The 26,769-nt window shown below is 42.6% G+C and overlaps 1 protein-coding gene across 1 annotated transcript in view; it reads right to left on the minus strand.

The window, feature by feature from the left end:
* Positions 1 to 17,349: 17,349 nt before the first annotated feature.
* The window catches only part of GRM8 (glutamate metabotropic receptor 8), a 687,390-nt gene continuing 677,970 nt past the window's right edge, over positions 17,350 to 26,769 (minus strand). Inside the window, exon 10 of the mRNA XM_061640177.1 lies at positions 17,350 to 17,861. Within this exon, the coding sequence (XP_061496161.1) occupies positions 17,812 to 17,861 (50 nt within the window). The 3' untranslated portion in view covers positions 17,350 to 17,811. The remainder of the gene's footprint in view (positions 17,862 to 26,769) is intronic.

Consider the following 26,769-nt stretch of genomic DNA (forward strand, 5'->3'; position numbering starts at 1 on the left):
GGAATCTAACTATAAGTAAAGTAGGCAGTAGCAGACACTCTGCAGGACCTGGCAGAGTGTCTTTTTCTGCTAAGGATGGGACAGACTGCGATTCCCTGAGGGCCTCAGAAGGCTGCAGAAATAATGCAACAAGCATCTGTTTCCCGCCAGGGATTCTGGAAGCAGCATCCCAGTTACATCCTCAGTAGGAAAAGGAACTTCCTTCAGAGCCCAGAGAGAGACTGTCACCTCTTCTATCATACCTTGTCTCCAAATAAATTTCTTAGCCATCGGGGGTAAAGGGTGAAATGGTGGCAGAGAGCACTTTGTGAGTGTCCCTGATGTGTGTTTTTGGGGGGGGGGAGTGGTTGAAGCAAATGATTTTTAAAAAAAAAAACTTTGCAAACGTTGAATTTTTATTTTTGCAAGCACTCAAGTTCAACCCACTTTGGGAGCAGAAGTGGGATGTTCGTAAACCTCTAGTTCAAGCACATGTTTGCTGCCCTGAAAACAATGCTTCAACAATTTGCGGCCCTGGGAGGAAGGGCGGGATATAAATCAAATATTAAATAAATAATAAATAAAAATGCCATATGTTTATGTTCACCTTATATCTGTCTTCACACTCAGGCTATGTATGCATCATACAATTAAAGCATATCAAAAGCATCTTCCCGCCAACCCACCAACAATCCTGGGAACTGCAGTGTATCCCTCACAGAGCTACAATTCCTAGCATCCTCAGGATTATTTGAGGGGGGAAATATGTTTTTGATGTGCTTTACATGTATGGTGTGTATGCAGCCTCTGTTTCCTTGTGAAAAGCCATTAACCTTTTTGTTTTCATAGAAATGATGAGATGCTGCACATCTGTCAACTTTATCTCCTGATCTGCAAGATTGTTTAGTACCTAAATCTTGATAGCATTTACTAACGCTCAGAACTTAATCCTGGGGCTATGTGAAGTTATGTCATAGAAATGTGATAGCTAGTTTTTAAAACAACAACATCATCATCCTGAAACCATTCCCATAGATCTTTGGCCAATACATTATTTCAGTCTAGATGTTACAAAATGGGAAAGGGTTCGTTAGAGGGTGTGCTTTGGTGGGGAGCCAGAATTCACTGTATGTCAAGACTTCATATCTGAAACTGTCTGCCATTCTGACCCTGTCTAGTACCTAAAATATGATTAAGAAATAGGGAAACACGAGGGCTGCTTGTGGAGGAAAACAAACCCTTTGCCAAGATGTCACACTGGCAAAAGAATATCACCTCCTCCAACCCCCAGTATCTGTGGACTCCATCAGGCAGACACTCAACAGATAAAAATAGGTACATATTTTTTTAATTATTTTTATACAGATTTGTTACTAGGGATGTGAAGCAATCACAAGATTCAGTTGGGATCCCAATTTGATTCAGCTTCGTTGTATTTGGAGGCCACCTGGTTTGGCTCATGGGCCTCAAATCTATTTCATTGCCCCCATACCCCATTCACTATTGGAATTGTTTTTAAGATAGCTATAACTTGTGGTTAACGCCTGCCAAATTACAGACAAATAGGTTGAGGGGTTTTTGTGCTGGACACCTCTATAAAGAAACCATCTATAACATTTTTTTAAAGACCCAAACTGGATGAAATTTGCAAGCAAGGTCCAAGGGCATGATTTCTGCAAAGTTTCAGAAGGACAGCTGTAGCAGTTTCCCTCCACAGGCAGCCATTACTGTTTGGAGATGGGTGAAAAATGAATCCCTTCATCTCCTGTAGTGTTTTGTGGGCAATTGGTCTGAAAATTGCAAACATGGGAGAGGCTTCCCTAGGCAATAAACCTGCCAAACTGCAGAAAAATAGTTCCATAGGCTTTTGTGGTACCTGAGCCTCAAGTGACACAGATGGTTCTAGGAGAACCCCCAAGCTACGAACCTGCTCCTTCAGGGGGAGTGCAACCCCATCCAGGACAAGTTGGACATCCACCATCCGGTCAGAAGAACCACCCACTAGCAGCATCTCAGTCATGTCTGGATTGAGCCTCAGTTTATTAGCCCTCATCCAGTCCCTTGTCGCAGCCAGGCACCGGTTCAGCACATTGAAAGCCTCACCTGAAGAAGATGAAAAGGAGAAACAGAGCTGCGTGTCATCAGCATACTGATGGCAACGGACTCCAAAGCTCCGGATGACCGTACCCAATGGTTTCATGTAGATGTTGAACAGCGTGGGGGACAGAACCGACCCCTGTGGAACCCCATACTGGAAAGTGCAGGGTGCCGAGCAATGTTCCCCAAGCACCACCTTCTGGAGCCGACCCGCCAAGTAGGAGTGGAACCACCGCAATGCAGTACCTCCCACTCCCAACTCAGCCAGTCTCCCCAGAAGGATATCATGGTCGATGGTATCGAAAGCTGCTGAGAGATCAAGGAGAATCAACAGAGTCACACTCCCCCTGTCTCTCTCCCGACAGAGGTCATCACACAGGGCGACCAAGGCTGTTTCCGTGCCAAAACCAGGCCTGAAACCTGACTGAAATGGATCCAGATAATCAGTCTCATCCAAGAGTGTCTGGAACTGGCCTGCCACCACTCGTTCAAGGACCTTGCCCAGGAATGGAACATTTGCTACTGGCCTATAGTTATTAAGATTTTCTGGGTCCATGAAGGGTCTCTTCAGGAGTGGTCTCACTACCGCTTCTTTCTGGCAGCCAGGGACCACCCCCTCTCGCAGATAGGCATTAATCACTTCCCTGGCCCAGCCAGCTGTTCCATCCCTGCTAGCTTTTGTTAGCCAAGAAGGGCAAGGATCCAGCACAGAAGTGGTTGCACGAACCTGTCCAAGCACCTTGTCAATGTCCTCAAGCTGCACCAACTGAAACTCATCCAAGAAATCGGGACAAGGCTGTGCTCTGGATACCTCGCTTGATTCACCTGCTATAACACTGGAGTCTAAGTTCTGGCAGATGCTAAAGATTTTATCCTGGAAGTGCCTAGCAAATTCATTACAGCAGGCCTCAGTTGGTTCTACCATGTCCCTGGGGCCTTTCTCTGCTTGCCTTTCTCACTTCCTATATGTATGGTATTCTTACGGCTCTCTGCTCCACGTCTTTCTCCAACACTGCTTCTGCACTCTTTTCTCTCTCCCTGACTTCTCTAGGCACCATGCCTGCTTCATGTGATTCCACCTCTCCACACATTGGCCACAGCTGCAGCTCCTCCTGATGATCTGCTAGTGGGCATGCAACACATCCCAGTGATGCTATCTTTGGACAATGACGTCCACTGCCACCCCAGCCAGGGACTTTCAGTGATGGAGGAAAAGCAACTGTCAGCAACTTCTTACCTGGCAGTTCCTTAAACAGGGTCTCCTACATTTTGCACTTCGCATTTCAAGACTCTTATGCGAGTCTTCCTGAGAAGGGCCACAGCTCAGTGGGTAGAGCATCTGCCTTGCATGCAGAAGATCCCAGGTTCAGTCCCCAGCATCTTCAGGTGGTGCTGGGAGAGACCCCTGCCTGAAACCCCAGAGAGCGGCTGCGAGTCAGTGTAGACAATACTGAGGTAGATGGACCAACAGTGTGACTCATTATAAGGCAGTTTCTTATGTTCTATGTAGTCTTGTACATTCTGCAGAATTGCTACATGTCAGGACCTTGTTGCTGGAGTGGGATCTGCCTCTCTGGTGTGTCATATGGATGCTAAAATATGATCAGTGGAGGGCTGTTGTGTGTTTTTTAGCAGCCATACAGGACTTCATAAAATAAAATAAAAAGAAATGATATCAAATAGTGTTGGGGAAATTCAGTTTATAATTAACAATGTATGTTACACAGCCAGAATTCACCTAGGAAAGTTATTCTATACACCTCACAGCAGGTGGTGATAATTTTAACCAAGGGCACCCTAACCCTTGTGACTCAGAAAGGGTTGCCAGATGTTACTAAACTAAAAGCTTGACAGGAGCTCATAGCTTATAAGCTTTCAGCTGGAATACCAATGCGCTGCAACTGTTCTGTCAAAATCAGAAAGCTTCAGGTCCTGCCTCCCCAACAAATAAATATCCAACTTTCTCTGAAACTCAGTTGCTTGACACTCGATTTTTCTACCCTCAATACAGCTATTTGCTCCAGCCTAAAAGAATGGTTGCTTGCTGCTGCATTATAAACTCTTACAATTTAAATGATTTACAATGAAAGGGAAGTCCAAACTCATTCCCACTGGAAGCAGCAAAATTTCAGTGTTGGTTGTTGAAACAACAGATGATGGGTTAGCAACAGAAGGCCCGGTGCTAGATTCTACCCTCTAAGATAATGGTCTTCAATGGGTGAGCCAGGACCCACTACTGGGTCACAGCCTGACCTAAGGTGGTCACAACAACAGCACTACCACCATACAAATACGTGGGGGGAAATTAAGAAGTGGGTCCCCTGATGTATGCTTGGGCTAAAGGTGGGTCCTAGCCTGGGTCTGTGAAGGTGGAAAACAACTGCTCTAGGAGATGTCAGCTAATCTACTAGTTGCTGACCTTAGTGCAAAAGAGATGTGAAGAAAGTGGCATCTCCAGAAAGAGAATTTACAGACAGATTTCTTTGGGATAATTGGTTGATTGCTCCACTACCTTTTGCTTGCTGTTCAAAGTGACTCCACAGTGTAACCAATTGTGATCAGGGAAGCAAACCTCAACTAGCAAATTCTGCTTGGGTTCCAAAACCATGCATATGTTTTTGGATGCCCATTCTAAATTTCCTCTTCCTGAACCTGAGGCTTTCAAGGAGGTGAAGGCAAAAATCCCCACATTCTCAGAGTCAAATATAGCTCGGCTTTTTCTGTGCTGGACCACGACCTGCAAACATTTTGCATCCCAACATTCAGCCAAGGACTCAATATTTTCCTTCAAGGTAAATTCAAATCCACATGTACTATATTAAGATAATTTCTTGAACCATTCCAGTCACCAAACTATCCTTTAATTAAGCCCATTGGGTTGGCTCCAAAAGGAAATGCCGCATTTCCCTCTGGGCAACCTTTCAGGGCCCACAGTTCAATGAATGGCAAGGCCAAAAGCAAAGCTTTGAGGAGCACTGGATGTAATTGTTACATTGATGAGGTGCGCCTGGCGCTGACGCTACTATCTTTTCGACGCCAGGTGAAAACTTTTTTATACTCCCAGGCATTTTAAAGTGTATTTTAAACAGCATTTCCATATTTTGGATGTTGTTTGGTTCGTTATTGTTTGTTTGTTTGTTTGTTTGTTTTTAATTATTTATTGTATTTATTGTATTTATATATTGTGCTTGTTTTTATCTTTTTATACACCGCCCAGAGAGCCTTCGGGCTTAGGGCGGTATATAAATTAAACTAACTAACTAAATAAATAATAAATAATTTATACAGAAGACTACATTCCAACCACGAGAGGTTTCTACACCCTCACCCCCCCATATTTCTCCATCCAGGCAAACAGTTCAGGAACACCGTCTAGCTGGGCGAAAGCATTAAAGAACAACATGGAGCGGGTCTGGGGGCAAGGTTTGGCCTGGGGAGAATCACAAGAGTTAGGTTTAGAGGTTCAAGCATCAGCAGAAGAGCACAAAAATATAATGTTCTTCCACTCAGGATTCTTTAGCTCCAACTCAGATTTCTTCTTCTTCTTCTTCTTCTTCTTCTTCTTCTACTACTACTACTTCTACTTCTAATTCTTCTTCTTCTACTTCTACTTCTACTTCTACTTCTACTTCTTCTTCTACTTCTTCGTCTTCGTCTTTTCCAGTCATGGCCAAATTCCAATTGCTTTAGTACCCTGTAGTACCTGTTTTATGATTCACTACATTTCTCTGGCAGATTTGAGAAAATGAGCTGGTGGAGAAATGTTAGGCTGTTTTCATCCTTGCATTCTTTCCTCTTTTGCTTCCAAAAATATATGTAACTATTATTGGTCTGAGAGTTATATTGCACCGTGTATATCATGTGAGTCCCCCCTACCAACACTGATCCCTTCCATCTGATGATTAGAAACCAAAGGTTGTTGTGAATCTCACCTTACTTGCAAACATTGTTGATTTTGGTTTAAGGGGACCATGCTGTTAGCCTTTTTATTTCTGTACTTCCACTTTTGAAAAGCAGGTTAAAAAGCAGGTGGTTAGTTCTAAGCTTACTCCAAGAAAGTGGGGTTAGGATTGCACAGCCTAATGTGTGAATCAGAGCTACATTATCCATTGGTTTTTGCAATCTGTATGTTCCAGATGCAGTTATTGCTTCTAAAACATATCAAATGCATTTAGAAAATAAGTATTTTGTGAGGGAGAAAGTATGTTAAAAATATCTTAGGGTTATAATTTAACTAAGTCCAACTCAGAGTAAACCCACTGAAATTAATGAGCTGAAAGTAATGCCCATTAACTTCAATAGCTCCACTAAGAGTAGGACTAATGCTGAATACTCCCTTAGTACCCAATTAAGTTCTATTCGGAGTAGACCCATTGAAATTAATGGACTCAAGTTAGTCATGTTAATTAATTTCAATGGGTTTACTCTAAGTAGAACTTGCACTGGATACAACCTTTTTGCTATTGTTAAATTGTTTCGTTTGCTGCCCTTGGCTCCTTTGGGAAGAAGGGTAGAATGTACATTTAATTAATATGAATACTACTAATAATTATTATTGTATTTAAATGTCATTTTTGTGTGTGGATTTTTTTTAAAAAAATGGATTGATGAAGAAATGATTGGAACAGGAGTGAACATGGTCTCAAAACAGACTGATAAATCCTTCCCTAGCTCAAATGTTTCTTGCTACTCTACTTACTGTTAATTTCCTTTCCTATGTTTGCTGTTATTCACTTTTAGGAGCATAGTTAAAAAGAGAACTCCCTTGAATACTTCCATATCTAATTTCTCAAAAAAAAAAAAAAAGGGTAACCTAACCCCATCAATAATCCTTTGTAGGTCTTGTGAAGTCAGGGCAACTACAGAGCTGAGAATTGGATTTCAAGAGTTTCAAACCACAGCCCAAGGAAACAAGACTAGTGCCAGGTCATGATTTAAGATTTGCCACATTCAATTTTGACGAGGCTGATGTATGCAGATCCCTATTTGTTGTTCTTAATCCGCCCCCCGGCATGTGTCTTATTTGCAAAAATTGTGCCACATTAAGCAATCTTTCTGACTTAATGTGCAACATGATAGTGAAATATGTCTGTCATATATGTGCAGTTTGAAATTGGATCACAGTGATGGAACACCATAAAACAGGCGTTTTGTGCCTGCACATTATGCAGTGTCTGCCACTTTCTCATCCAGATTGCAAAATGAGGGACACATAAACAAACAAGGTGAATGCATTCCAATTCAATATACTTACAAGTGGGCAACTTCCGACAGTAGCATGTTCAGCCATTTCGATTCCTGGGTTAATCATAACAACCTGAGCAGCTATTTATTGTTGATTTAAAATTACTGAAGTGTAAAATGGTAGTGAATTGCTTCATGAAAACTTAAGCTGTTTTAATACAGCAGTCCATTACACTAGCTCAAAAATCTCTGATAAGTCCTCCCCCCCTTTTTTTTTTACCTGATGCATTCTGTCAGTATATTTCATTGCAGACACTTATGGACTCTGGCTATTTTGCAAGTGAGAATCAATTGCATACTGACTGGCAAATTCAAGTTGTGTAATTGAATTGCAATAAATCCACACACACACACCTGGACTTTTTGGAGTAAGGAAAGTGACAGGCAAGTGCACCAGAAAGGGTGGGATAACCATTGCTTGATGGAATGTTGTACAATGTCCCGCAATACAAATTAGGATGAATATTCAATGAAAAGGTCATCTGGAAGTAGGGATGGGAGAGAAAATTGATTCCGTTCACACTTAAGGGCAAACCTACCTAATGTACATTTCTGAAACAATATGCAAACAAAAACGTAGGCATCCATCTAAATGTGCATGTCTTTGAATTTTGCAATGCAGTTCACCAGACCAGTAGTGTATTCAAAAAAATGCGTATAATGGGATAAAGTGTGCATAAGAATGCATATATTGTTTTAATAACATACAAATGCATTATATTAGTGAAAATTGCTTTGCCAAAAATTTATTTTTGGGGAAATTTATACTAAAATGCTCATGAATGTTCATGAGGACTTTTTTAAAAAACTGCAAACTCATGTGGAAACATGAACTGAACTTAAAACTGGAAAAACAAGGAACTGAGAGAAACCAAAATTGAGATTTGACCATCCTCATCTGGAAGTGACCTGTGTCTGTCTTGTAATCCAATGCCACATCCTTATCTTTAGACATATGCTGAGTGTTAGCCTCAATGACCATATATACAGATACACATATGTTGGGATGCAGAGAAGCTTGGGTGGAAGGTGGCTTTCCTGGCTCATCCTCCCCCGGTAGCCCTCCCAAATCTCTCCTGGTGGCTGAGGGAACCTCCTGAATGGGTGGATACAAGGAGCTGTTGCGAAAAACCAGGCCTTCTGTTTGCATTTCTGTGAATCCTGACACCTTTTCCCCAGTGCTTCTCTGTATCCAAACCATGATAATTGCCTTTTAAATCTAGAGTCTTTCTGTAATCTAAGAAGTAATTTCATGCAGTGTGGTATGCAGAACCGGTGCCTGGCTGTGACAAGTTGGCAGGAGGTAGTGGATCATTGCTCCAATCCAGCTTTTGCTCCCTTGCTAAAGTTGCAATCTGAACCCCACTTACATGGAAGTAAGCCCTACTGAATTCAATTTGATTTCGTTCTAAGTAGATGTGATCAGGATTTCACTGTGAGGTGATGAATTAAAGACTCTTCTGCAAGTTTGTTTGCTCACAAAGGCTTCTGGAAAGTTAGGAGGAGGTTGCAGCGAGTACGTATCCTGAAGTCCCACCCAGATTCCTCTTTCTGCAAGTTTACTTACAAGGGCTTTTAGAAAGTTGGAAGGGGGGGATATTGTGGTCACAAATCTGCTCTCCCATGACCTATCACCTTCCTCTTCTGCATATTTGTTTGCCTCTGAGGATTTGGGGAGGGGCTTTCTACCCTGTACGTTTGGTTGCCCAGGAGAGCCATTGGAAAGTTGGAAGAAGATGGTGAACTGTTGTTCCAGTCCAGCCTTTGTTGCCCTTGCCAAGGCTGCAGTCCTAATCTCATTTCCCTGGGCGTAAGTCCCTTTGGACATACTTCTGAGTATACATGGTTAGGGTTACACTATAAACTGGTGACTTGACCAATTAAAAACTGTGCGTTTCTTTTCAAATCTCTGTCTGCATCAATAATGTTTGCAGTGCATTCCAGTATCTAAAAAAATAAGGCCGAGAGTTGGTAACTGGCCCAAGGCAGGAAGTGAGCAAAAACAATGAGTTTAAAATGTTAATCTGTACATGCTCGGGGTATCTTTTGTAGTCCATGAAGGCATATAGCATAATAAATTTGTTAGTCTTGAAGCAGCACAAGACTTGTTTTGTGGTACTTTATTTTATGTGTTCCTTTCTAGTAGAAGTGGACCCTATTTTGGAAACTGCACCAAGGCTTGTTTTTTAGGGTTTTTTTTTCATGACAAACCTGTACCTCCACCTCAGTTAAAAATCAGGGACAAGCAGGCTGGAAATAGTTGTTTTTATTTTGATTATTCCTTATTTATCAGTATTACATTTATATCCACCCTGCCTTTCTTCTAAGGAACTCAAGGTAGCATTCATAGGTCTTATTTTCTCCATGTTATCCTCACAACAATGTTGCTGTTGCTTTTTTAACAATGTTAATGTTTTGTTACTTAAATGTTTGTAAACTGTATTGTTCTTTTCTGATGTGTATTTTGTATTTGTGTTTATTTTTTGTGAGCCGCCTTGAGTGCCTTTTTGGCCAAAAGGCGGCATAGAAATAAACCGTAACATAACAACCCTATGAGGTAGGCTAGGCCCTAGGTCACACAGTGTCATAGCTGAGTGGTGATTTTAACCCTGGTCTCCCAGGTCCTAGTCCACTTAATTTGCCTGCATTATATTACACATTCTAGAAACATGTAGAAATGGATAAGGGGGGGATATCTTCCCATAGATCTGGGAATGTATGGGGGTCTCTTCTTGACAGTCTTATGTGACACTTTTCAGACTAATCAATTCAGACTGCAATCCTGTACGTACGTATCAGGGAGCAGTCCCCATGGAATCTCTGAGTAATGTACAGTTATTGTGTCATGAATTCACACTAGAAATAGTGACAACAGGGTCAACCAAGGTAAGACACAGGTGGTAAATATTAATAAAACTGGAAGGTTTAAGTGCCCACTGTTTCTTTGCAAAGGAGGAGAATAGGGAGGGAACCCAAACAGGTGGAGGCCACACGACTTTTTTCACAGCAGAGAAACAACTATGACAGCAGGGACCCTTCTGAAACAAAGTAAGACATTTTTCAGCTAAGATGGGTGCTAACTATTTGTAAAACAACAGTGTTTAACAGTATCTTTGCAAGGGAGGATGGGGAGAAAACCAGAATAATTAGACACTGCCTCTGCTTCTCTCTGGCCACACCCTAAGACCTCTCAAGAGCCCCACCAGATCTAGTAGGCACCAGCCACCGCTGGTTAGGTGTACGCCATCCCCAGATGCTGCACTTTTGACCTGGAGATACAATTTTGGTGTAAGAGATAGATTTGCCTTTGCCTTTAAGCAGCCTTTGAGCCCATTTTACAGTCTACTGTGGCCCCATCTGCACATACATTTAAAGCAGTATCATACTACTATAAACAGTCATGGCTTCCCTCAAGGAATCCTAGGAAGCTGTAGTTTGTTGAGGGTGCTGAAAATTGTTGGGATGCCCCTTTTCCACTCAGAGCTGCAGTTCTCTGAGTGGTTTAGATCCCTCTTCCCAAGGTACTTTGGAAATTGTGGCTCTGTGAGAGGAATAGGGCTCTTGTAACAACTCCTAGCATCTTTAAAAAACGGAGGTTCCCAGGATTCTTTAGGGGAAGCCAGGGCTGTTTAAAGTGGTATGATACTGCTTTAAAGTATAGTGCAGATGGGGCCAGTGTTGGGGGGGGAGGATTGAATGAGCTGCCACTCCAGCTCACTATAGGAGGTGCCTTCTACCGATTTGTCCATATGGCCCAGTACGGTTGACTCTGCCTAGAAGATGCTCTTCAGGGCCTCGGGTGAAAGCCCTACTATCCTTTTAACTGGATATAACAGACCCTGAACATGGAAACTTTTACATGTAAAGCATCTGCTGTTCCAAACTGTGGTGTGTGTCATTGCTAGGATGGGGGAGGATCGCATGTCTATGAACATTTCCAAGCATGCTTTGCATCAACTTACAGTTTTTTATGAGGTGGTCTGAGGGTTCTTTGCCTCTTTTTTAAAAATACAATTTCTAGTAGCTTGGAGTAATACTTCCTGCGCTCACTGCAACATTTTTGGTAAAAAGCTCCTGGATGTGGCAGCATGTTATGATGTACCACCCCTTTATGGGTGATTGTATGGAGAAAAAAGACTGCCAGGGACATTGTGTGGGAGGAAAAGATGGCTGTCCCAATAGGTCCATGGGACAATTCTCTATACAATTACCCAGGAAGAGGCAGAGCATCATAACATCCTCACACCACTTTGTAATATGCACATGTGGATTTTGGGGGGATTTTGTCTACAAAATCTGTATGAATATTCAACAAAACGGATTTATGGGCCAACTCATGGGGCAGGGACACGAAGCAGATTAAGACCCATACCATCTTTCCTTAGTCATTGCAATATGGTACAACTGCCCTAGTACAGTTCCACCATACAGTGTATTGCAGATATTAGTGCAGAAGTGAACAGAGAGGAAGGGGAGGGGTAGACATCCTTCCATTGCCTTGAATTCACTAGAGCAGCGAGAAAGGTAAAGCGGGTGTGAGGGGATTTGGAGGTGGGGTGTGTGAATGGATGGAAGCAGGGTGGGTGAAGCAGGGTTTAAATATGAGCTGGGCTTAACAAGTCTCAGTTGCATTAAAATGCAAGCTAGAGAAGAACTTTCTGAAGTCATATTGTTTGTCTTCCATGAGTCAAGAATTACGATGTTGTCGGATTCAGTTTCTGAACTGTGCTTGCAGAGTGTTTGCCAGCATCAATGGTTAAGGGAGGGTTCAAAAACAATAGACCCTTAATTCGCCATTGCGGCCTGCAAAGTCCCTACTACATTGTACAAAAATTACAGCATCATTTACAGGCCTTCATCCTATGTCCTTAGTAGGGCAAAGGGTTTGACTTGGTCATGACTAATACTGGATAGCTCTCTTGTCCTTTGCACTGACATGCATTTTCAATTAGTGACAAAAATATGAGAAGAGCATATGAGAATAGAAGTAAATGCAATGGAGCAAAAAAAAAAATAGCATTTGTAGTTTGCCCATATTTGGAGCCAGGAAGGGGGTGTAAAATGGGCTGGGTGCTGTGTCAGTGGTAGGGATGGAAAGATCTATCTGTTTCAGTTCTCTCCATTTCTCATTTTTCCCAATGTTAGATTCAGTTCTCTACATTTCTACAGTGATCTGCAATTTAAAAAAAAAATCCTCATGGAAATTCTGCACCATATTAGTGTGAATTTCTCCAAATAAACAGATTCTTGTAGGCAGTTTTGACAAAGGTGCACATTTTTGCCAGCCATTTCTCATCATTTCATGCCTTTTTGCGTGTTATTTTCACTCATGTATTCATTTTTATAAACACTTTCCCTTAATGTATGCATTTTTGTAAATGTTGTTTAGTTGGTGAACTGTATCCCAAAATTCCAATAAATGTGAATTTCGAAGGATGGCTGTGCTTTGGTTCTCATATTGTTTCAGAAATTGTGACTTTGATAAATTATCTTGAAATGCAAACTGAATCAAAATTCTCACCCATCCTTAGTCAGTGGTGACCATTGGAGGAGACAAGAATGGTACTGATATTCAATCTGAAAAACTGGGAAGAAATGTTCAGCATGCCAAAGAATTTTGGATAACAAGTGGCATGTGGGAAGAGGATTGGATGATGGAGACCCTGTTGGAATGTATGAGGTTCAACTCCAACTTGGTGGGTTGAGGCTGCATGGGGTTAATAAGGGTAACTAGAGAGCTAGACCTCTTGCTGGTTGAGGCTATACCTATCCCTTTGATCCTGCCCTCTCTTCCCTTCCTGCTAGGCTGATAAGCAAAGGAATGTTGATCTCAGTTCCTTCCCGCCTTTCTCTGTGTTCTCTTTCTCTCGAGAGGGGAGCAGACATCTCTTTGTCTCTCCTCTCAACCAGGATGAGGGTGAGTACTGGGACCAGTGCTTGCTGCTCCAGCATAGCTAGTTAAGCTAAATATAGAACTCTTTCCTATCAAGCATGTACTTCCAGAATAAAGTAGTTTCTTATTTTAAAGCTTAAAGTCTCTGTCTGACTAATTTGCAGGGAAGGTAGAATCTTAGCAAAGATTCAAACACACACACACAGCTTGCTCAATACTCTCCGTTCCGCAGCGCTACACAACTTTGCTATGCATCTCAATAGAGAGAAATTCCGACAGACCCAAGAGCTGCAGCGACAGTCAGGGCTCAAGAAACTGACAATTGAGGGCAGTGGTTGTGTTGCTTGTAGAAGAATTTAGAAATACAAGATATGAAAGAGTATAAACCAAAAGGATCAGGGATTACTTTTTGCGAAAACATTTGAAACCTTCTGCAATTTATAAGCACAAGATGGTGAAAATGTTTGCTCATTCAGAGTGAGGGCAATCTTTCTTGTATCACATATCCTTACTCTTTCACCTCCTTTCAATTTCCCTTAATCTAAATTGGCCTGAGTAATAATATCACATATCCAACTTGGATTGACAATATAGTGTCTTGATAGTGCATGATTCCTGATTGGTTGGGATCAATTCAAGAAGGAGAAGAAGTGTTTTAAAAAGCCCTGAAGGAACAGAAGCAAAGGGAAACAATTGCTACAAACAGCTACGTACAGCACTGGAAAAGATAAATATAAAGAGGTCAGGAGGAGGAACTTTCCCTGAAAGCTTTGATCACATGTGAATGCTCAGGACAGTTCTAGGCCACACTGTATGGTGAGGAATATTTTTAGAAGTTAACCCTAGCACAGATACCCTAATCAAATCAGGTGATTTTTGTGTGTGTGTGAAATGTGTGTGCAGTTTCTGGTCATGTGCTTGGTAAATTGTTCCAACCTTTTTGAATGTGATGTGCCTATATTAAGGTATCCTCATCAAATAAGAAAAGCATAATTTGGTTCTGCAGTGTGTGATGTTCTCCTCTGAACATTAAGAGGATTGAAATATTGCTTTTTTGTTAGTTAATTAATGCCACACCTACAGTAGTTTGTTTGATTATTAAAAATATGTGTAAAATATTTTGCCTCTTATTTTTGATGAACAATTCAATTGTGGCTGCTTGACTTTGGTCTTAATTCTCCGGAAACATCTGGGACTCTCTGTGCATCTGCTTAGTCTGAGACTGGGCATCTGTTTGGTATATGATTAGCTGCTTAGTAGGGTATCTCTGTATTCAAGACTGACAGCACAATCCTACACATGTCTACTCAGAAGAAAGTCTCATTAGGTTCATTTGGCTTGCTTCCAGATAAGCGGGTATAGGATTACCTCCTAAATGCTGCTTAACTTGAAAATAAATGGCTTGCATGATTTTTCATTCATTTTATAGATGGCAGGGAAAGGTGCCTGATGTCCCCCACATTGACCATCTCTGTGCCAACCCAAATATTTCTCAGCTACTCTGTATCTCCTTGATCTTAATCCTATGTCAATATAGACAGGGAGGAAGGTAATAAAATGAAGGACTTCTAGGCTGAAAGTCATTCTCTGTCTTTACTTCCCTATTGAAATAATTTGTGGCCCTGTCTTGCTGGCTTTAGGGGCTTTACAATTAGATCAGTTTCAGAAACCATTGCTCCTGTACTGGATTTGCACCTACCATTTCAAACATTTTATAGCAATAAGGGTGGTTTTTGTTTTTGTTTTGCTCCCATCTTAATTCCAGCAATAAAAAGCCGTTTGCCTCTGTATTGGTTGCACTGCCAGTTCAGTGACAGCAAAATGCTGCTGTTTGTTTCTTTCTGCTTTGCTCCCAAGGTGTGAAGAAAAGCAATGGCCATCCCATGTTCCCTTACCTTGAACAAGGAAGAATGGACAATGCTGCCTTTAAAGGGGACACTCTACCCAACCATTTCTGCTGAGGAGGAGTGTAGCAGTTACCCTCTAAATCATTTGCCTGATTGGGCAAAAGATAAATCATGATTCAACCCCATTGAAAGAAATGGATCTTTGTTCATATGTATTTAAAAGATTGCTAAGCTGCCCTTCAGCGAAACCAGCAAGATGGCATAGAGCCAGTGTGGTGTAGCAGTTAGAGTGTTGGACTATGACCTGGGAGACCCCACTCAGCCATGAAGCTCATTGGGTGACTTTGGGCTAGTCACTGCCTTTCAGCCTAACCTACCTCACAGGGTGAGAGGGATAAAGGATGTGGAGCCATCATATAGGGCCTTCACACAATGTATTTCACTCCTGGTACCATGTCTAATCTTCAACATGAAGTTCCAGTTTTAACTATGGTTTACTGAATCATGCCAACTTCAAACTGTGCTTTATAGGTCTAGAATGTTTCAATAAACCATAGCTCAGATTATTTATTTATTTACTTATTTATAACCTGCACTTTCATAAGAATATATCATGGTAGAACACAACATCTAAAAATAAATGTTCCAACATAGTAATGTCAGGAAAGTAGGGGCAGAGCAGGCCCGGCTCCAGCAGTGGCCCAAGTGGGGCACTGGCCGAGGGCCCAGGAATGCAGAAGGGGCCCTCACTGGCCCCAGCGGAATGGGATCTGCTGCTTGTTGCTGATCCTATCCTATTCCAATGGACAGGAAGTGTTTTTCCCCTCTACCCTCTCTTTTTCTCTGATTCACTAGTGGAGGGGAAATTGAGGGGTTAATACCATGGAGTTGAAAAGCTGAGCTCAGAGTGTCTACTCAACTTGACAACTGTCTCATTCAGTGCTGATATTGAGATTGTTTAGGCAAGTTGCCTCCTAATTCTGTGGAATTAACCTCTTAAATGCCCTCCAGGAGAAGGGCAGAAGGAAAGTGCAGGGGCAACAGCTCCAAGCCAGGCTGGATCATGAACGAGCAAAGGAGGAAGAGGAGGCTTCCTTGCATGGTGTGCTGTGCTGCAGGGCAAGCAGCAGGAACTCTGAAGCCATAGCAGGAATGCTGCCTATGAACTTACAGGCAGAGCTTTGGCATTCCTTCTGTCTCTCTCCTGTCTGATTCCTCTGTCAACCCAGTCTTTCTGTTCAAGTTTTGTTTTGTTTTAAAAGGGTGAGGCCAAGAGGGAGGAGGTGGTTTGAGGAGGAAAGCAAGAGGGCAAGGGGCCCTCTGATTAGGGTTGCCAGGTTCAGGGCTTGAGACTGATCCTGTATCTTTAGGAGGAGAGAAAATAAGCCAAGTGCAGGAGTTCTTGCAACACTGTAATGGGAAAAAATGCAAGGTGGAATTCTCCCTTCCCCCTGCACAACTTTTAAAGATACAGAAGACCTCTTGGTTGCCAGGCCCGGCCTCCAAGAGGACTTCTGTATCTTTAAAAGTTGTGCAGGGGAAAGGGAGAATTCCACCTTGTGGTTTTTCCCATTACAGTGTTGCATGAACACCTGCACTTGGCTGACTTTCTCTTCTCCTAAAGATACAGGATCGGTCTCAGGCCCTGAACCTGGCAACCCTACCTATAATAGCCTTTGCCCATGGGCCCCCACAAACCTGGAGCCGGCTCTGGGGCAGAACTCCTGATCAGCTGAACATGCTTAGAGTTCTGTGATCAGGAATCCTGTAGAGGGTTCCTTATCGTGGGGATGATTGTCAAGTGCAGTCATCAGAATGGACTTGCAATCCTCATTCAGATCTTCCTGCTCAGTGTGGGATGGTCATGGGTGAGGGTGTGGGACCAGCCTGAAGAGGGCTACTATCATCCTTCAAGCAAGCAACATTTCTTCACAGAGCCCCTGTCTGATGGCATCAATCTCCAGTCCTAAGCTTCCTGGGACATTGGTACATTTACCAGTGAAGGCATTGCCCAATCTTCCCTTACCTATATAAACACATACATGCCAAGCATGGTATTGCTTTCCATGCCAAGCATGCTAGTACCTGATGCTGACATCTCCCAGTGCCGCAGCTGCAATTTCCATAGTGCATGTTATCTATCACTTACACTGCTCCTACTAAGCAAATATTGGGAAAAAGTACACCAGGCATCCCTCAAAATGGCAACGAAACAAGTCTCAACATTTGCAAAACATTCCTTTATTAATAGAAATAAATTATTTTGTATAAAAATTTGCATGCGTCAACCATTGCATTTATCATTAGCACAATGCAGGGCTTCAATTCAGTCAGCCATCATCACAAGAAACAAACTTCATCTTCTTATACAAGTTGAACAAGTGTGGAACAGGAATGGAAATTCTCACAATCACAAAAAAGTACTTACAAGTATAACATCAGACATGGTTTTATTTCAACAGCATTTTTTTCACAAGCTAACATTTTTGTTTTCCTTTTGTGATTCACCTTTCATAAGTAAACAGTTTGGACATTTGATACGCAGTCATATAATATAATTCTGGGTCATTTCTTTCCCAACCCACCTGCCCCTCTTGCTTTGGGCTCAAAGTTAAGGGCTCAATCTTTGTCCTTTTACAGCTTAGGATATGCTCTAGAGAGGTCTCAGCCGTTGAGTTCTCATGATATTATAATCAACATTGTTCTTAAGTTCAGGTACTGCAAGTCTTCAGGTATGTTTGGTTTTCCCGCTCAGTTTGCATGATTGTTATAGCTGACGTAAGTTGTCTTGGTGGAAGAAGCTGTAAGAAAAACAAATGGAGATCAGCCAACTGAATGAAGAAGAGCCCATGAAAAGCAGTGTAACAATCCTATGACATGTTTTGTGCTGCTAATATGCCATCTGAATGTCTTCAAAGGAACCGAACAGAATTACGTGTGGACGTTAATTAGGACTGCTGATGGACTTGGTAGATGGGTGTTTTTTCTTTTGTTTGCTCAGGTATCAGATTGATCACAATATTTGTATCCTTTTTTGTACTCTTTCTTTGTGATGAATAATTGATCCCTATTTTTCTACTGTGAGTCCTCTTTTGTATTCTTTTTTGGTGATGCATAAGTGGCAACCCTACATGGGAGAGTAAATGGTATCACACCAGGCTCCTCCTTCCCAACCTAGAGAGCCCTTTCAGAAAAGTCAAATAGGCTTTTTTAACTGATAGTTGATTGTGGGAATGGACTCTGTTGAAAAACTTGTTACAATGATGCAAGGAGTTGCAAATTTTCTGTCAACTGGTTGTTGTATCTGTAACGGTGCAGTCATTCATTTATGCAAGCCTTCATTTGATGTTGCAAGGATCACATAATGAATATGCACTTATATGAAACTGCTCTAGTTCATAGCATAAAGGAAATACTAAAGGTATGCAAAAGCAAGATCCTATAGTAAGCACATTTTAATATGAAAGGGATTATAATTTTTTTGGAGTGGCCACCAAGGATACCTTTGTATCCACAACCGTATTATGAATTTGGCACATAGGTAATATAGTCAAAAGAGCACTACCAGCTGACCTTTGCATTCAGAGTAGTGTTTGAGGGAGGAGACTAAATCTGATGTAATGATACTTTTCAGCTACTTAGGATATTTTTAAGTAGGTAAAAAGAAATAATATCAATTGTGCCCAGTTTTGACACCCTCGCTCAGACATCATACAATCCAATCATGGGAAAATGGGCTTTGAGCTATGTAAATCTGGCCCAGCCACCTGCTTTCTAGAATAACTAAGTAGAGGGACAGAAATAGAAGGGTTTTTATCGCCACACATTATGCAACAATATTTTGGATAAATTTAACTGACAGAATATTCCATGGCAAGTTCATGTTTGTGTTTGGCTTTCTGGAGGCTAACAAAAGATGACTCCAACCCCTCAGGTGCTGCCTTTAAGGATCAACCCACTGAAACAGAAATGCAATTATTTTTTCCCCATATGGAGATGCATAATCACCAAACACCAGCATGAAAAGGACTGCCACACAATGTGTTGTCACCATATACGCAGGTAGATTCAGATGGCTTGGAGGAACTTGCCAGAATCTAAAGATGTCTTGCTCATCTCCATCTGTGTTGGGAGTTAGTCTGGCAACTCTAAGTAGAATTTATCTTCACTTGGTGCTCTAAGGTCATAGCAACCCAACAGAACTAAACTTGTTTAGTAATCTTGTACTAGAGGCTTTGAAAAGCAAATTTACATAATTTGTCTCAGTCCCAGGACCCACGTGCTGTTTTGCCTAGATCACTCTGGAGTTAGGATCCCGCTTGCAATGTGTTCATTTTGGTCCCTCTGCTGCGAGCTCTTGCTGATGCTCTCTTCTATTTCCCAGACTTACCTAGAGAAGGCATGGCTCACGATGGGACCTTCATTAGGCCCTAGAGCCTGCCACACATGCTTGTGCTTATATACAAAATTTTGTACAGGGTTTTTTTCTTTAAATGAATGTGGAAATGAGATGGAACGTACTTATGAATGAGCTCATGCAAAACTGACGCTGACCAGTAACAGAATGATCTGCTGATCCCTAATCACATGCGAGTATTCTCCCTAAGCTCAGTTGTACGCTGACTAGAAGGCTGTTTCCACTTTCCCTTCAGAAAATTTATCTGATTCAGTACCCTTAATTGATGAAATATATCTTAGTCTAATTATCTGACTTTGATTAATCCTTTCCATTTCAATGAAACGACATATTGCAAGCCCTCTAGGTACTTTAATGAAGATCCTGATGGAAATGAACAGTTTATCTTGATATAACCCTCAATTAAGTAAACCAAAATCTGCTAGCCATTGCTAGATAGAAGACCCTTTTAAATGTTTACTTCTCCATCAGCTTCAGAAATATTAATGTTCAATGTTATAATAATACTACGGTGGCCTGAAAATGAACAATGACAAGGGGTCTCTATATTGTGGAAGCAGCAGTTATATTGTCACTTTTGTCAATAGCATATGTGCTGCTTCCAGGGCAGGCCCTGCCAAGTAGCAAGGTGAATCAACTTGTTTCAGGTGGCATCATAGTGGAGGGGGAAGGGTCGGAGGAGGGAGACAAAAGCAGGAACTAGTGTCTGAATAATTCATCATAATCCACTCTCATTCATAAATTGACAATCCAGACACAGATTTACAACCTTAATAAGAACTAGAACTGAGAACTGGGGGCAAAATATAGTCTGTACTGATTCACTGGTTAAAGTTTTCACCCTAATCAGGATCCCTGAAAATGGGAGTTACATAGTATAGAGATTCTGCTCTCAACAAAAGGTATCATGCTAACCCTTTTCAACATATGTTCAACATTTACATTTACATTTTCAATTAACTGAACCAGGAATGGCTAGAGTGGTGGAATGGTGCCTTGCTGCTGCTGCCTTCCCAACGGTGGTGTCACTGCCACATACTGAGATGGGACATAGCGATGGTCAGGTCAGGGATGTGGCAATGCTGGGACTGGTGGAGCCAGTGCAGCAATCCTGCTAGTGCACACATGCAGCCCCAACCTCACCACAACAGTGTCCCCACACTGTCCTGGAAAGTGGCAACAACCCCACTGTTGGGAGCACAGCACCACCCTACCTCGCTAGCCACTCCTGCACTGAACACATGGTAGAACACAGGATCATGTCCATTGTTCCCACTCTTGACCGCCACACATTCATTTAAATGACCTACCCAGTCTCTCTCTGGACAATTGGGAAACAGTTGAAAGGTCTGGTCTTTATTTGTGCACACAGAGTCTATGTGTCTGTCTTAGATCATGCATTTGCTTTGTTCAGAACTTTGGCTTGAAAGCACAGAGATCAGGCAGAGACAGCAATCCCACTACCTCCCATGTATTAATCAACCATGATAGTTGTGTGAACAGGGCTTTTAATGTTCTGTAGCTTAATCACACTTTTTTGACCAGTGTAATTTTGGATGAGTCACAGAACATAAAGAAGTCAACACTGTGCAGCAGGGAAGGCTGTTCGACTTGGGTTACAGACCTGATGGACAAATACTATGTTAATCACAGAGAACGTTGCTATACTTCGACCCCAAGTCTATCATTTGTCAAAATATGATTTATTTGTTGCATTTATGTATTGCATTTCTGCTAAGGCATCCAAGACGATTTACAATGGCAAACATGAACAAGAACAAATAGTATTGAATATTTTCGGTAGGGCTGTGCACCTGATCCAGCCAAATTGGGCCTGTTTGGAGGGATTTTGGCATCAGCTGAGTCATGTTGAGCCAGACATGGATTACTATAGGTCACGTTGGATAGCTCAGAGTGATCAGGGCTGTCAGGGAGCAGGACATCAGGCAGGAAGAAGAGGCAGAGATCAGGTGGGAAAACCCACGACAAGGCTGAGACCTACCTGCTGTATCCAGGAGAAGGTAGGCTCAACATCATGGCTCTCCTGCCTGCCTGACACTCCACCCCACAGGCTCAATGTCTTCACTCAACAGCTATTGAACGGGATGGAGGTGCTGAGTCATGTTGAGCCAGACATGGATTACTATAGGTCATGTTGGATAGCTCAGAGTGATCAGGGGCTGTCAGGGAGCAGGACATCAGGCAGGAAGAAGAGGCAGACATCAGGTGGGAAAACCCACGACAAGGCTGAGACCTACCTTCTGTATCCAGGAGAAGGTAGGCTCAACATCATGGCTCTCCTGCCTGCCTGACACTCCACCTCACAGGATCAATGTCTTCACTCAACAGCTATTGAACGGGATGGAGGTGCTGCTTCACAGGAGACTTTCCTTCATGAGAGCTGCTTGTGAAGCAGAACTGTGCATGCTCGGTGCCTTCACTCAACCGTTGTTGGGCAGAGACATTAATACTGCACGGTATGGGTGCTGCTTCACAAGCAGCTTTCTTTCAAGGTATGCAAGTCTTAAGTAGCCCCAGGGAAGGTGGGGGGCATGCCCTAACACTCCTCTTATGTCACTACTGGCCCCTTTGGGAGCTGATGGTTGTGTGCTCCCTTGCCTAGTAAAATAGCAATTGTAGGGATGATTGCAATCAAAAGAAAAATCTAAGGCTGGACTGAAATCCTCCTCAAGTTTTCCAAAAATATTCTTCTCCGGCAAAAATGTGGGGTTATTTTCTGCTGTATTCTTAGAGGTGGGAGAATTTTCTCTGAAATGTTCAGGAAAAGGTTGCTACTTACTTAACTGGGGCACTTCCCGAATGTTGCTATTTTCTGGGTAGGCAACAGTCACTGGCAAATTCAGGCTGTGCAATGCATGTGGATCTGGTGCATTTGCACAGGCAACTCATTTCCCCTAAAGCCCCCCTAACTTTGGGGGATAAGAAAAATAATGGGAACATGCACTGGAAAGTGTAGGATAGCAATTGCTTGATGTGATGTCCTCTAACCTTCCCATGAACAAATCTGAATAAAGGCTCAGTAAAGCACTGATGTTGTATAACCTTCCCCACAAACTTTGTGTAAACAAATCAAGAGGAATACTCAATAAACAAGTCTTCCAGCAGTGAACTGGATCTCATGACGAAATACGGCTGGTGAGGACCTATGGAGAGAGCCTCACTCTGCTTCCCTCCAGCCACACTTCGCAGAATGACTTGTGGTTCAAGGGCACTCCAGGAAATGCAGCTAGCTGGCAGGAAGCTGTGGTGAAAACCTTACACACTGTGAGCAATGCAAGGTTTCTTTTATCTTTTGTTTAGGAAAAAAGTTTTAAAAGAAAGACAAACCAGAAAACATAGCTACATTGTGAAGTTAAGTAAGATGAGCAGCAACCCCCTTCTGAAAACCAGAGAAATTTCTCCTCCTTTCCTCAGGATTTTTCAGGAGGGTTCATTTCACGCTCACCCAATGAAGGAAATTTTCTGCACCACGTGTATTCAGTTTGCCCATTGAAAAAAGTTTTTAAAGTAAGAAATAACAAGTCCTATTGAGCCTATGGTTTGCTACGGTAGTAATGAGCCTAAATTAACAGTACTCCTAAGAATTTGTGTGCAACATTTGAAAAGTTGATCACATTATTGTCAATTCCATTTCGTGGTTTAAAAAATGGTGGTGCGGGAGGGGGAAATCATTGACTACCAGTATGCTCAGCTTTGCTCTTCTTTCTTGATTTCATGAACATCCTCTCAAGCATCACACACAATTTACTATAATGAGCTTACTGCTTCTGTTTGGGAATTGAAACAGCTGATATCTTGGTTTTAAAGACTGTGGGCAATTCACAGTTGAAATATGAATTGCACTTGGCAAACATAGGTGACCAGAGATGGCTGTATATTTGGCAGAATAAACTCAAGGAACTAACAGACTTTTAAAGAGTTTGGAATAAAATAGACAGATCCAAACAAAAATGATGTGCAGCTCTTTTATGCAGGTTAACTTGAAAGCAAGGCTTTAAACAATTGGGCTTCCTTCCAGGCAAATGTGTAATAGGGTTGTGTGTGTAGTCAGGGAATTGATAACTATATGTATACAGGAGTGGCTAACCTGTGGCCCTCCAGATATCACTGAACTTCAAATCCCATCACCTGCAGCCAATATGGCCACAAGTTCCCAGTCCCTGGTATAATATATCACAGCTACATTTAAAATACCAATGGTGTGCCTTTCTACTTTTGCTCAAATGAAATGTATTTTGTTTCATTGCTGGGCTAGGGAAGGGATCTGTTTGCTGGTGATGCTTTGAAAGCATTCTGTTGACTTAAAAGGTAGTATCAATTCAAATCCATATTTTGTTTGCTATCTATTGCTTTTACGAGCCTCTGCTTCACATGCAAAAGGTGCCAGGTTCAGTCCCCAGCATTTACAGTTAGGGCTGGGGAAAGACTCCTGTCTGAAGCCTGGGAAAGCCACTACCAGACAGTGTCGATAATAATGAACCAGATGACCAATGATCTGACTTGGTGTAAGGCAGTTCCCTGATTATTTTGCAGAGTAGTTCTCAGGGGCATTACGCTACAACTTTCTATGCCATTTCTATTACTATCGATATCAACAAAACAAGCCCTAGAAAGTAAGGTACGAAAGTAAGGACAAGGTGCTTGGACAGATACGTGCGACCACTTCGGTACTGGATCCTTGCCCCTCTTGGCTAATAAAAACTAGCAGGGATGGAACAGTTGGCTGGGCCAAGGAAGTGCTAAATGCCTCTTTACGAGAGGGAGTGGTCCCGGGCTGTCTGAAAGAGGCGGCGGTGAGACCACTTCTGAAAAAACCTTCCTTGGACCCAGAAAATTTCAGCAGCTACAGACCAGTAGCAAATGTCCCATTCCTGGGCAAGATCTTGGAACGAGTGGTCGCTGGCCAGCTCCAGGCGCTATTGGATGAAACCGATTATCTAGATCCATTTCAATCGGGTTTCAGGCCTGGTTTCGGCACTGAGATGGCCTTGGTCGCCCTGTTTGATGACCTATGTTGGGAGAGAGACAAAGGGAGTGTAACTCTGTTGATCCTCCTTGATCTCTCAGCGGCTTTTGATACCATCGACCATGGTATCCTTCTGGAGAGGCTCGCGGAGTTGGGAGTTGGAGGCATTGCTTGGCAGTGGTTCCGCTCTTACTTAGCGGGCTGTCTCCAGAAGGTAGTGCTTGGGGAACATTGCTCGACGCCGTGGGTTCTCCAATGTGGGGTTCCGCAGGGGTCGGTTTTGTCTCCCATGCTTTTTAATATCTACATGAAGCTGTTGGGTGCGGTCATCAGGAGTTTTGGAGTGCGTTGTCATCAGTACGCTGATGACACGCAGCTCTACTTCTCCTTTTCATCATCTACAGGTGAGGCTGTCGATGTGCTGAACCGTTGCGTGGCCGCGACAATGGACTGGATGAGAACTAACAAACTGAGGCTCAATCCTGACAAGACTGAGATGCTGCTGGTGGAGGTTTTCTTTGATCGGATGGTGGATACATATCCTGTCCTGGATGGGGTTAGACTCCCCCTAAAGGAGCAGGTCCGTAGTTTGGGAGTCCTCCTAGACTCTTCCCTTTCACTCAAGGCTCATGTAGCCTAGGTGGCACGGAATGCGTTCTACCAACTTCGGTTGGTAGCCCAGCTACGTCCCTATTTGAGTAAGGAGGACCTCACATCAGTTGTACATGCTCTGGTAAGCTCGCGTTTGGACCACTGCAACACGCTCTACGTAGGGCTACCTTTGAAGACAGTTCAGAAGCTACAGCTAGTGCAAAATGCGGCGGCCAGATTGCTAACTAGGACCAAGCGGTTCGAGCATATAACACCTGTTCTGGTTCGCCTGCACTGGCTCCCAATATGCTTCCGGGCCAGATTCAAAGTGTTGGCATTGACCTATAAAGCCCTATACGGCGCGGGACCACGATACCTGTCGGAACGCCTCTCCTGGTACGAACCGGCCCGTACACTACGGTCTTCTACGAAGACCCTCTTCCGGGTCCCAACTCATAAGGAGGCCCGAAGAGTGGTGACAAGATCTAGGGCCTTCTCAGTGGTGGCCCCCGAACTGTGGAATAGTCTCCCTGAGGAGGTGCACTTGGCACTGACACTATTATCCTTTCGGCACCAAGTTAAAACCTTCCTCTTCTCCGAGGCATTTTAATCTCAATTTAAGTTAATTTCAATTTAAGTTAATTCAATTTTAAATATGTTGTAATTGATTTTAGTTTGTGTTGTTTTTATATGCTCTGTTGTATTGTACTGTGTGATTTTATTGTACTTGTGATTTTATTGTACTTGTGTTCACCCCCCAGAGAGCTATTGCTAGTCGGGCGGTATAAAAGTTGAATAAATAAATAATTAAATAAATAAGGAATAGGGATCTCTCTAAGAAGAGGTTCTCAACATTCTTGTCATTCTCAGGGCATTTTCATATGTGAAGAAGGCGTTGCTTCAGCTTTTGTAATTTGTAATGCAAAGGTAAATCTTATGTTGGTCAGAACACTCATTTACATTAAAATGTCTCTCTTCTTCTATTTCTTCTGCGTGAATAATATTCAAAAATTAATATAAAAACAGTGCACACTGGTCTGCTTATTACTTTGAGGATTTTGCTTCCATTTCTTGGAGGAATGGAAGCATAGTGACATGTTAGGCTGGCAATGCTGTCTTGCTAAGTCTAGACAATCAGGGATCAAGAACGCCTGTTCCATTTTAAAGGCAGCCATGCCCCTCCCAAGATACAAATCCTGGTGCTGTGGCAAACTGCCCATCCACCTGATCTCAGACAGCAAAAGTGGTCAACAGTGAGGACCAAGTAGCAATTTTTCAATTCCCATTCCCAAACTGGCTAGAAGAAGGTAGTCTTTTTCACTTACTCTGCTTTATCAAATTGTTGGGAGTTCTGACTGGCTATAATTGGATTGGACCCTTTTTACTGCTTAAATAAGTCTTAATGGGCACATGAGTTGGAAGGGCAGAATGGTAAAGATCCCAAGGCATCAGAATGGCGAAGGAAGGCTTAATCTAACCAAACTGTCATGACTGGCTTCAGAGGAAACCTAGGCAGTGAACCAACTGCTGGGCCCTAATGATCTCATTAACCCCAATGCTGATTGGCTCGGGGCTGATGAAACTTAAGAACATAAGAAGAGCCCTGCTGGATCATACCAATAGTCATTCATCAAGTCCAGAACTCTGCTTCCCATAGTGGCCAGATGGATGCCTCTGGAAAGCCCACAAGTAGGACATGAAGGCAACAACATTG

Source organism: Rhineura floridana, chromosome 8, assembly GCF_030035675.1.
Source record: "Rhineura floridana isolate rRhiFlo1 chromosome 8, rRhiFlo1.hap2, whole genome shotgun sequence".
Taxonomy (NCBI): Eukaryota; Metazoa; Chordata; class Lepidosauria; order Squamata; family Rhineuridae; genus Rhineura; species Rhineura floridana.